We start from the raw sequence: 12,722 nt of genomic DNA, 5'->3' as shown, positions 1-12,722 counted from the left end.
AGCCAGTAAGAACTGGGAACATCATTAGCACCTGGAAACAAACATTCAGAGAAAGTAGAGCAATAGAAAAAACCCTGCAAAGACTTAGGGCTTGGAAAACATTCTTCACAAAGAGTAACAATGAAAGAGCTTGCAAGTGGTAAGAGCTGGGAGCATTGTTAGTACCTGGTCAGGGCTGGAAAGAAACATTCAGAGAAAGTAAAGCAATGTAAAAAACCCTGCAAAAACTTAGGGCTTGGAAAACATTATTTGCAGAGAGTAACAATGAAAGAGCTTGCAAGCCAGTAAGAGCTGGGAACATTGTTAGCACCCGGTTAGGGCTGGAAAGAAACATTTGGAGCAAGTACAGAATGGGTAAAAAAACTCTACAAAAACAGGGTTTGGAAAACATTATTCACAGAAATTAACAATGAAAGAGCTTGCAAGTTGGTAAGACCTGGGAACATCATTAGCACCTGGTTAGGGCTGGAAAGAAACTTATTTGGAGCAAGTTAGAGCAATGAAAAAAACTCTGCAAAGACTTAGGGCTTGGAAAACATTCTTCGCAGAGAGAAACAAAGGTAAGAGCTGGGAAGATTGTTAGCAGCTAGTTAGGCTTGGGTGCGGGGAGCTACATTCAGAATATAAGACGCATCCAAATTATCAGCCTCTTTTAAGGGAGGAAAAAGGTGTGTCTTATACTATGAAAAAATATGGTAGTTAGTTTTTCTGGAAATGAGCAAAACCCACTAGATTAGAAATTAGCAAAAATTTACAAATTGGGATCATATAACAATGGGTTGCTGCAACCAGTTGTAAATATGCCTGGTTGCCAAGTGTCCAAAATGCAGTCATGTAATGGGAGGTGGGGTGGAGAAGGAGTGACATTTTGCAACAGCCAGAAGTGCTTACCTATCTGAGGCCATCACAACTGCAAACTGTTGTTAAATGACTAGTCTACAGTAAAAGACTATGTGTTTCTCCAAACTATGTAAGTTTTGTTATTTTAATATTTACATGTAAACATAATAAATAAAAATAGCCTATAGCAGGGGTATAAAACTGGCAGCCCACAGGCCAGATGTGTCACGTGCAGGCCACACCCACCCCAGCTCCGCAAAGGGAAAAACCATTGCAATACATCATGTGACGGCAAAGTGACACCATGAGTTTGACACCCGTGGCTTATAGGAAACCTAGGGAGGTAGTGTGTTTCTCTTCATTAAATATGTTTAAGAGAAGGTTGGACTGCGATCTGACAGATGGATTCTTTAAACTGGACTGAGCAAGAAATGGGTTGAATGGCCCAAACAAACCTTTCTGTGGTATGCTGAGTTGAGAATCTAAAGAATGGGTTCCCTCTGCTTCCTCTGCTTGGAGTCTGAGTCAATCAGGTCTTTGATCCCACCTCTCCATCTCTCTATTTTTCTGCCTGGAGACTGAGCACATGATATTTTTTTAGTCACGCCTCCCTTGCCTGGTGACCTCCCAGTTCGGTTCAGTCTTGAGCCAGAAGAGAGGTGTAAAATGAAGTGCTTCCCCCTTCGATTCCTGGATTGTCTTAACCATGAGCTCAAAAAGAAAAATTAGTTTGGGAATTGCTTTCAGTGATCAGGTTGACTAATTGGTCTGCTAGTTAGCTGCCTTTTCCGGCTTCTGATAGCTGAGGTCCTTGCTAGCCACATGGCAGTGGCGAGGGCTCCATTCCTTTCTGGCCCTGACTTACCAAGAGGCCCCAGGCATTCCAGCCAGGGCTGTGGAGGGGACTCAGTTACTGCCCAGTTTCCCCTTGGCACACTGTTAGCGGCAGGCACTTATTTGGAGCAAATTCAAACTAGTGTAGCAGCAGCCCATTGCAGGCCAGATCTGCCTTGCAATGCAGTAAAAAGTGGTGGCTCTGGCGCATTCCACCAGCCAGCAACCTCAGGTAGGGGACAATAGGGCTTGCCCTATAGCCTCCTTGAGCTACAGGATTTCTCCAGCCAGAGGGCAGCTGCCAAGAAAGCAGCAGAGAAGAGCCATAATGAAACAGCCGCTGTGAGCAGGCCAAAAAAGAGGAGCTGAAATTTCCTGCCTTACAGAGGACCAACCATTGGGTTCTTCTAATGAATCAAGCCTCTTACAACCTATATCAGTGATAGCGAACCTATGGTAAATGTGCGCGGGGAGCCATATCTGCTGGCACACAAGCCTAGCTCAGTTCCAACATGTGTGTGCTAGCCAGCTGATTTTTGGCTCATACAGAGGGTGTTTTTAGCTTCCAGAGAGCCTCCGGGGGGGGGAATGGGGGAGGACATTTTACCCTCCCCTAGCTAAAGGGAAGCCTTTGGAGCCTGGGGAGGGCGAAATACGAGCCTACTGCCCCCCCCCCCAAAATAAGTTGGGAAGCAGGCCGTTTCCCGACTCCAAGGGGCCTTTGGTGAGTGGGGAAAGTTGTTTTTGCCCCCCCCCCCCAGGCATTGAATTATGGATGTGGGCATTTGCGCATGAAAAATAGTGCACACACACACTTTCATCACCTGAGGGAAAAAAGGTTCGTCATCACTGGCCTACAGTGTTCCCTCGGTTTTCACGGGGGATGTGTTCCAAGACCGCCCGCGAAAGTCGAATTTCCGTGAAGTAGAGATGCAGAAATAAATACACGATTTTTGGCTGTGAACAGTATCACAAGCCATCCCCTTAACACTTTAAACCTCTAAATTACCATTTCCCATTCCCTTAACAACCATTTATTTACTCACCATTATTACTGGTACTCACCATTGAATAAGACCCTTAGTGACCCTGATATTTATAAACATAATTATTTATTAACAATTTTTTTTTTGTTATTTATTTGCTAAAATTATTAGTTTGGCGATGACGTATGTCGTCATCAGGTGGGAAAAACCGTGGTATAGAAAAAAACCTGTGAAGTATTTTTTAATTAATATTTTTTGAAAAACCGTGGTATAGACTATTCATGAAGTTCGGACCCACGAAAATCGAGGGAACACTATACAGTACAGTGGTACCTCAAGATACGAACCCCTCGTCTTACGAACAACTCGTGATACGAACCCGGGGTTCAGAAAAATTTTGCCTCTTCTTACGAACTTTTTTCGAGTTACGAACCGGCGTTCGGGAGGCTGCTGGGAAGCCCCCCGGCTGTTTTAAAAGGTGACAGCCGGGCGGCGGAGCTTCCCAGCAGCCTCCCGAACGCCGGTTCGTAACTCAAAAAAAGTTCGTAAGAAGAGGGAAAATTTTTCTGAACCCCGGGTTCGGTTCGGGAGGCTGCTGGGAAGCCCCCCAGCCCGGCTGCGACCTTTTAAAACAGCCGGGCGGCTTCCCAGCAGACGCCAAACGCGGAAGTTCGGGTTTGGCGTTCGGCTTCGGGAAGCTGCTGGGAAGCCGCCCGGCTGTTTTAAAAAGTCGCAGCCGGGCTGGGGGACTTCCCAGCAGCCTCCTGAACCCTGAACTTTTGTCGAACTTCCGGGTTCGGGGTTCGGGAGGCTGCAGGGAAGCCCCCCAGCCCGGCTGCGACCTTTTAAAACAGCCGGGCGGCTTCCCAGCAGCCGCCGAACGCGGAAGTTCGGGTTTGGCGTTCGGCTTCGGGAAGCTGCTGGGAAGCCGCCGGGCTGTTTTAAAAGGTCGCAGCCGAGCTGGGGGGCTTCCCAGCAACCTCCCGAATCCCGAACTTTTGCCGAACTTCCAGGTTCGGGGTTCGGGAGGTTGCTGGGAAGCCCCCCAGCCCAGCTGTCACCTTTTAAAACAGCCGGGCGGCTTCCCAGCAGCTTCCCGAAGCCGAACACCAAACCCGAACTTCCGCGTTCGGCGTTCGGAGACTGCTGGGAAGCCCCGCCGCCCGGCGGTCACCTTTTAAAAAGCCTGGGGGCTTCTCGGCGGCCTCCCGAACGCCGAACCCGGAAGTTCGGGTTTGGCTTCGGCGTTCGGGAGGTCGCTGAGAAGCCCCTAGGCTGTTTTAAAAGGTGACAGCCGGGCGGCAGCGTTTTTTTTTGCGGGGTTTTTTTTTTGGTTGCATGGATTAATTGACTTTACATTGTTTCCTATGGGAAACAATGTTTCGTCTTACGAACCTTTCGTCTTACGAACCTCCCCCTGGAACCAATTAGGTTCGTAAGACGAGGTATGACTGTATATGCTATCATACCTGGTCACCAGGTGGCGGTAGGGAGCTGCTTTCCCCTATTCCTATGGAATCAGTGGATAGATTTGCATTTTTTCCTGCTGCAAATCCCAACCTGTCTGGAGCAGGATCAGAGAGACAAATTCCTCTTTCAAGAGCAATAGCTGAGGTTACCTTTACCCCAACCGCAGCAAGGCTCCACCCAGAGGATGACAATGGTTCAGAATTACTCTGCATGCTCGCTCAAGCTATTTATGGACATTGTTCAGAGGCAATGGGCCAATCCAGGGGCAGGTCCTCCACCTACAGGAACTGAGAAGAAACACTAATGTAGTTGCAGACCAGGAACAGGTTCCAGTTGAATTTTGCTGTCGATGCACATCCGCACACACGTCCCACCACGTGATTTCACTTCCCCACATGCCCAGGACCATATTACAAGTGGAAACACAACTGAGGAGCTTCTCAGCTGTGCTTCAGAGATTGGCATTAAGACGAGGGCAGGCAGGTGGGCTTCTTCCGGCAGGGAGACACCAGAAAAAAAAATCACCAAAAATTGCACCATCATGGGTTTCTCCCAGTGCAGCACTCTGGTAGGAACCCACTACTTCTGCATACCTCTCTGAGGCCCTGACTCCTTCGGTAGATTAACCAGTGGCAGTGGCTGCGCTCCTGCCCACTGAGGCCATTGATTGCCTCAAGGCAGACAACAAGAAAGCAGAACTGGCTCTTCAAAAAGCCCACCAGGCGGCTGCCTGGACGGTCAAGTCCATCCCGTCGGCTTTGTTTTTAAATCAGGCCTCATTGCTTTCAGTCCAACATAACACATTGGGTAGCAAGGTCACACCATTGACCTTGGACAGGGGCATCCATCACCAAGACCTTTGAGATCCAGGTGCTTCTGTTGCCCGGATGAGTAACAGCCTATTTGACTAGAAGCGCAGACATGATGGCTGCATGGAATAAACAGGCTTCTATAGAAGACATCTGTAGGACAGCGACATAGAAACATAAGATTGATGGCAGAAAAAGACCTCATGGTCTATCTAGTCTACCCTTATATTATTTCCTGTATTTTATCTTAGGATGGATATATGTTTATCCCAGGCATGTTTAAATTCAGTTACTGTGGATTTACCAACCACATCTGCTGGAAGTTTGTTCCAAGCATCTACTACTCTTTCAGTAAAATAATATTTTCTCACGTTGCTTTTGATCTTTTCCCCAACTAACCTCAGATTGTGCTCCCTTGTTCTTGTGTTCACTTTCTTATTAAAAACACTTCCCTCCTGAACCTTTTTTAACCCTTTAACATATTTAAATGTTTCGATTATGTCCCCCCCTTTCCCTTCTGTCCTCCAGACTATACAGATTGAGTTCATTAAGTCTTTCCTGATAAGTTTTATGCTTAAGACCTTCCACCATTTTTGTAACCCGTCTTTGGACCCGTGGTCTTCCCCATCCCCATTCATACAACACTACAAGTTGACGAGTACTTCAAAAAGTTCATACAAAATTGGGGACTCAGGACCAGACTGCTCCCCACCCTTATGACAGCCAGTTTTGGTATGTCCCATTCCTTGGATTCTTGACTCAGCACACCAGAGAAAGGACACTGGTTTTACCTGACACGCTCCATCTTGGTGTGCTGAGGGGGAATCCAAACCCATCCTGGTCTTAAGTCCAGGAATGATCAGAATCAGTACCGACAAAATATCGTCAATTATTATCCCTTCATCAAATCTGAGCCTCTCAGAGAAGGTGGGGCCAAAGACCTGATTGACTCAGACTTCATGCTGAGGAAATAGAATAAACCCATTCCTTGGATTCTCTGTCAGCATACTCAGAAGGAGCGTGACAGGTAAGGCCAGTGCCCTTTCTAATTCTATGGTACACGTGCAGATTATTCATGCAGTACTGAATGCTTCATGTATACATCTAACCACATACACTTTATGCTAGTAATAGATGAATAACTCATTTGGCAGGATTTTATATGTGAGAGTGAGTCAAACAGCAATGCCATTTTATTTAGGACAGGTATAATTACCAACATAGGAACATGTAGCATACATAAAAATGAAGCTAATCCTCTGTAGATTACATCCCAACTTCTCAACATAGTCACCGTTTCTCTCAATAGCAATGTCCTACATTCGAATGAGAGCATGTATCCCTGCCTTGAGAAATTTTGTTGACTGTTCTTTGAGCCACTTTTTCACTGCAATTTTCACTTCCTCACTGGAATAATTTTTGCCTCTCAAGCTCTCTTTCAGGGGGCTATAATCTAAAGTATTGTCCTCAAACACATTTTGTAATCATCTGTGAATGTTCACAGGGTTTTCCTCCTCAGCAACAAGGAATTCAATCACTGCTCTTTGTTTTTGATGCAACTCTAAGGAGGAAGCCATTTTGAATTTTCCTTTCAAGTCTACAAACCTGAAAAGTGTGAAACAAAATATTTCAGAATGTAAATGATATAATCATTTATAGCTGGGAAAAACTTCTGGTATTTTTATCAAAAACTTCACCTGAAATAAATAAAATGGCATTACGTTTTAACTCACCCTTGTAATATACATACCGGTACTGTACTTGAAAATTCCCAGAAATTTTTGTAACTCAGAATTAGCCTTATTTTTGTGCCTAAATTATATTGCCAAAGTTATTTGAAGATATATTTTTCCACTAATTGGAGTTATATCTTGATATAGGATATCAAGATATTAACTTTCTATACTGTATCTTTTTTGTATTTTAAATCTACCCTATTTATTTTGTATTTTGTATCATCAATCAGCTAAAGACCATTGGTATTGCATACATTATTGAAACAGACCTTTACATGTATTACGGATATTTTACAGCTTTATCAAACTATTCTTAATTTTAGTTTAAGAAATACTTATTTTTAAGGTGATGGGGTCAGATGGATATTATTGCAAGTTCAGTGGATGCTACTACTGTCCTTATTTGTGAACTTATCTCTTTAAAATGATATTGAATATCAAGAATGTTGATTCAAGGATTTACAAACCTGGCCATTAATAATAATAATAATAATAATAATAATATTATTATTAATTAGATTTGTATGCTGCCCCTCTCCGAAGACTCGGAGCGGCTCACAACAATAATGCAAAATACAAATCTAATGTTAAAAGCAAAAACAGTTTTAAAACCCTTAGTTAAAAACAATCATACAACCCAAACAAACCATACATAAAACGGAGCAGCCGAGGGGAATCAATTTCTCCATGCCTGCCGACAAAAGTGGGTTTTTAAGAGTTTGCGAAAGGCAAGGAGGGTGGGGGCAGTCCTAATCTCCAGGGGGAGTTGATTCCAGAGGGCCGGGTGGTCCCGAAGGTATTCTGGTCCGATGCCATGAAGGGCTTTATAGGTCATAACGAACTCTTTGAATTGTGACCGGAAATTGATCAGCAGCCAATGCAGACTGCGGAGTGTTGATGTGACATGGGCATATCTGGGAAAGCCCATGATTGCTCTCGCAGCTGCATTCTGCACGATCTGAAGTTTCTGAACACTTTTCAAAGGTAGTCCCATGTAGAGAGTGTTACAGTAGTCAAACCTCGAAGTGATGAGGGCATGAGTGACTGTGAGCAGTGACTCCCAGTCCAAATAGGGCCGCAACTGGTACACCAGGCGAACCTGGGCGAACGCCCTCCTCACCACAGCCGAAAGATGGTGGTCTAATGTTAGTTGTGGATCGAGGAGGACACCCAAGTTGCAGCCCCTCTCCGAGGAGGTCAGTAATTCCCCCCTCAGGGTAATAGACAGACAGATGGAATTGTCCTTGGGAGGCAAAACCCACAGCCACTCCGTCTTGTCAGGGTTGAGTTTGAGCCTGTTGACAACCATCCAGACCCCAACAGCCTCCAGGCACCATTACATCACTTCCACATTACATTAAGTACAGTATCTTTCTTTTAGTTAATTAACTGATTAAATGTAATTAATTTTAGTTACGCACTTTTCATGTTAAAGAAATCTTGTTTCATGTATCATCCATATTTGTTCCTTTTCAATAAATTTTTGTATGTTTTTATTCAGTTTATAATAAGAATGGGAATCAGTCTTGTATCAGACAGGTGCATTTCCATCCTGAACAATGGAAGTCTTGAAAATGATCTGTCTTTTATCTGGCAGTTATTAATCTTTCTTTCATTATATAATGAAATGATGCACATGTAATGGGAAATGTATAATCTTATGCTTATATATTTTTTTCATGATTGTAATGAATGACAAATGGTTTAATGCTACATTTGCTAAACATAGGGACAGAAGCATGGCCACCAGGAGTTTGTCTCAAGTATGTTGGGGGAGATCAGTTTGGCCATGTGAACATGGTGATGGTCCAATCGTTGGAACCCCAGGAGATTACAGATGTCAGCGTTCAGATGTGCAGTCCCAGTACTGCAGGAATGTATCAAGGACAGTGGCGGATGTGCACTGCTACAGGACTTTATTATGGAGGTAAGTCCTACTTTCTCATTTGCAATTTTTATTAGCAGAGTTTGAAGAAATATTAGTGCTGCTAAGATTTCTGATTCACGTCAAACTAATCTTTCCTATTAGATACAGTCATGCTTAGTAAGAGATTGACATATCAGAGTTAACATCCTTTTTTAACATATTATGTCCTACTAAAATGGTCTACTGTTTTAATCACAATTGGGATGTTGAGTGAAGCAATCTTTAAGAAAACACTGTCATACTCAACGACTGCAATCCCACCTCTCCCAGTTGTGGTCATTAGGTAACGGCATAGGACATTAAGTGAATGGTGCAAAACCCCCTGCCTTCTGAGGGAGGGTAGGCAGCTCCCCTTTATGTGCAGAACATACAGGAAGAGAGCTCAGATGATTTTATAATATGTTTTAAATTGTTTATTGAGATGGGTGGCCATATCAATTTGATAAATAGAACCTATTAAAATGAATGAAGAAAGCAGATTGAAGGGGGCAACAATTTCAGAGGAACTATTTAAAAATTACATTCCACACTGTTTTGTTTTTGTTGCAAAAGTGAGAGCAAAAATGACTCTGCTTATGATTCTGTTTTGTTTAAGAGACTGCCATAGCCACTTCAAAGATAATCCACTAATACTTTTTTGACAACTGCTTTTCCAAGAACAGGAAAAGTATATGATTTTTCTTTTTACAATATAATGTAATTTTCCTCCATAGAAATGCTGTTGTTATGGAGAAAACTTAATTTCTTATTAAGTCATTCTTTCCTTTAAAAAATTATTCAATAATTATTTGATACAATCCCTAAAATTAACATATTTCAACACTCGTTCTTCATTATTTGATTTATATCCTGCCCATTTTACATACTTCTCATCTTCCTATTTTTGCCATTGTTTTCTTCCACACCAGTCTGTAAGATGGAATGGCTTAAGAGTGCATGCTTGATCCAAACCTACCACTTCCTTTGCTAAAAGTGGGCTGGAACTTTCCCCAGTTGCAGTACATCTTAACCATTACAATATATTAGTTTGTAGTGGGTTTTAAAATCCTTTACTACTGGTTCGTGCATGCAATGTTTCTGCGCATGCACAGAAGCTTCCCGAGCGGATGGCTGGAGCCTCCCGCTCCTGGCACTACTGGTTCTTAGAACTGATCCAAGCCAGGAGCAAACAATCACTGATATTAGTTCCCTTTATGTACATATAAATTTGCAGAACAATCATTTTAGTATTTGTTGAATCCTAGATAACTTTGTAATACTCCTAATAGAGTTTCTAAAAATTGTAAGGAAATAAGTTTTTTAAAGTATGTTTCTTGACTATATTCAGATCTGCTTTGGAGTCTTAATTAACTTTTTGTGGATGTTGAAGGGCTTAGTAAGAGATATTTGATCCATATGGTATCTCTCTTAATATTTCATCATCTTTTGGACCCAAAGGTGCTTTATCAGGAGGCAACTAGACTTTCTGGTTTTTCTTTGAAGAAAGCAACCCATTTTGGTTCTCATCCAAGAAGCTTCTTCAGCTCTGATTAGATTATGGGGAATGGAAGGACTTCTACTCCTTGCAGATAGCTGGTCATTTGCATTCTTTTAGTCACTTAGAGGTTTATCTGTGTCATCAGGGTCACTTGAGTGATGCAAATAGGTGTGGTGCCTTCTTGGAACTATTGAAAGGACTGTGTTGTAAACTGGAGATAAATGATGTCGTATTTTTCCCCCTCTGTTGAGAGAAGGCTGTTCAGTTTTCACATAGATGGCTTCTTTGACCCCTCTTTCAAACCAGTGGTCCTCTCTGTCCAAAATATGGACTTTGCTGTCTTTAAAAGAGTGGCATTTGTCTTTTAAATGCAGATGGACTGCTGAATTTAGTCCTTATGGGTTTGTTCTCCTATGTCAGTGATGGCAAGCATTTTAGAGACTGAGTGCCCAAACTGCAAGCCAAAGCCCCTTTATTTATCGCAAAGTGCCAACAAGGCAATTTAACTTGAATACTGAGGTTTTACTACCTAAAATAATTATAAATAAGGCAGAGTTCAGCTGATTGTTCTAAGAGAAACATGATAAATGCAGTTTTATGCCCCTTTTATTCCCCCTGCTTTTGAAATATTACGTTTAGCAACAATAAAAAAGGAAAACGTTTGTAATATCATTTCTCTTTCCCTCCCTCCCTATATCTTCCTCTCTTTGTTTCTCTCTCTCTCTTTCCCTCCCCTCCCTCTCTTTGTCTTTCTCTGTTTCTCTGTTTCTCTTTACCTATATCCCCCTCTTTCTCTTTTCCTCCCCCCACCTGTTTCTCTCTCTTTGTCTCTCTCTCTGTTTCTCTCTTTCCCTCCCTCTCTCTCTCTGCCTCCTTCTGTTTCTGCCCCCCCCCCCAGGGGGGGGGAAGGAACCCCTGAATTGGTGGTGGACGGTGGGAATCTGATGTCTGGCAGCCAAGAAGCCCAGGAGTAGCACGCCGAATCTCAGCTGGCGGGTGGGGAGGCAGGGCATCCCAACACAGGCAGCTCTGCAGGAAAAGCAATTGACCAGATGTCAGTTGCTTTTTTTTGCTGATCCGATGCAAAGTTGCGGCTCTGCGTCATAATGGGCTTCAGGAGGAGGGGACCCTTTTTCTCTCATTGTGAAGCACGCAAATGAAAACATTCATTCAATCAATTCCAACTTTGCAAGATCTTTTTTTCTTGCAAGAAGTTGGAATTGATTGAATGAATTTTTAAAAAATCTCACAAACTTTTGTTTCCCTGCAAACTACGCTGGGAAATGTGACAGAGAAACGTGATGGAACTGGGCTGGGGCAATGGCATGTGTGCCCACAGAGAAGGCTCTGTGTGCCCCCCTCTGGAACGCAGGCAAAGGTTCATCACAATGGTCCTAGGTTCCCCTAACATCTTCAAAAAGTCCAGTTGCCTCTTGAAAAAGCACCTTTAGGTCACTCATAGACATCACCTATTAGATTATTTTTTTTCCTGCTCAGTTGTTTCTGATGCTTTTTTAATTTGAGGAAGGGGTGGTTAAAGTTTTTCATTTATTTTTCTTTTCATATACAATCATACAATGTAATATACCCTCTATTTTCATTACAATAAAAGGCAGTATCATGTTAGTAAAACCTATATAATCACAAAAATTCTAAATTCATACTTATTTGATTTCAGTATACAGTGATACCTCGTCTTACGAACTTAATTCGTTCCGTGACCAGGTTCGTAAGATGAAAAGTTCATAAGACGAAGCAATTTTCCCCATAGGAATCAATGTAAAAGCAAATAATGCATGCAACCCCATACCAAAAATCACCCCTTTTGCCTTGCACCGCTGGGAATCCCCGCCTCTGGACTTCCGTTGCCAGACGAAGCACTGGGATTCCCCTGTGGCTCCCGTCACTGGAATTCAAAGCAGTACCGGCAAAAATGAAGGGATTTCCTCAGGGGAATCCCCGTGCTTCGGCTGACAACAGAAGTCCGGAGGCAGGGTATCCCAGCAGCGGCAGCTCGGGTTCGCAAAGTGAAAATAGTTTGGAACAAGAGGCAAAAAAATCTTAAGCACCAGGTTCATATCATGAAAAGTTCTTATGAAGAGGAGTTCGTAAGACGAGGTATCACTGTATATCATTTTTCCATATTGCCAAACTTTCTAATTTTGTCATCCAGATAAACCAATTTTCTTCTACTTTAACTTAATTGTTAATGTTTCTTCAAATAATTAATACAAACAATATCTCTATTATCTTCAGCGCTAAGCCGTAATGTTTCCTTCCTCTTATGCTTTTTTTCTAAAAGCTAAAAACTCTTATATAACCTATTATTTAACTCAAAAAAAAGAAACAGATACACCAATAAATTTCAAACTTTTTCCTTCTCCCTTTTAGTAATACAATATATAATAATAATAATAATAATAATAATAATAATAATAATAATAATAATAATAATAATAGAAAAAGAAAATGTCTTTGCAATTTTTTGACAAGGTTTTGCAGAAATTGTGGTTTGCCATTACCTCTTCGCTAAGGCTGAGAGAAAATAACTAGCCCAAGATCACACAACTGACTTTATGCCTAAAATGAGACTAGAATTCATGGTCTCCTTATTTTTACTCCGATACCTTAACCAGTTCATCA

The 12,722-nt window shown here is 42.4% G+C and overlaps 1 protein-coding gene across 3 annotated transcripts in view; it reads left to right on the top strand.

Annotated features, from left to right (window-relative positions):
• ILRUN (inflammation and lipid regulator with UBA-like and NBR1-like domains) overlaps nt 1–12,722 on the top strand; it is a 62,925-nt gene that overhangs the window by 36,154 nt on the left and 14,049 nt on the right. For all 3 annotated transcript variants that reach the window (XR_011558542.1, XM_070745286.1, XM_070745285.1), the window contains exon 3: nt 8,405–8,602. Coding sequence is in view for 2 of the 3 variants with exons in the window: in XM_070745286.1 (XP_070601387.1) it covers nt 8,405–8,602 (198 nt within the window). In the remaining variant the exon portion in view is untranslated. The remainder of the gene's footprint in view (nt 1–8,404; nt 8,603–12,722) is intronic.

This window comes from Erythrolamprus reginae, chromosome 3, assembly GCF_031021105.1.
Source record: "Erythrolamprus reginae isolate rEryReg1 chromosome 3, rEryReg1.hap1, whole genome shotgun sequence".
Classification (NCBI taxonomy): Eukaryota; Metazoa; Chordata; class Lepidosauria; order Squamata; family Dipsadidae; genus Erythrolamprus; species Erythrolamprus reginae.
The sequence above is the reverse complement of the archived record's forward strand: the minus strand, read 5'-3'. Positions and strand labels throughout refer to the sequence as shown.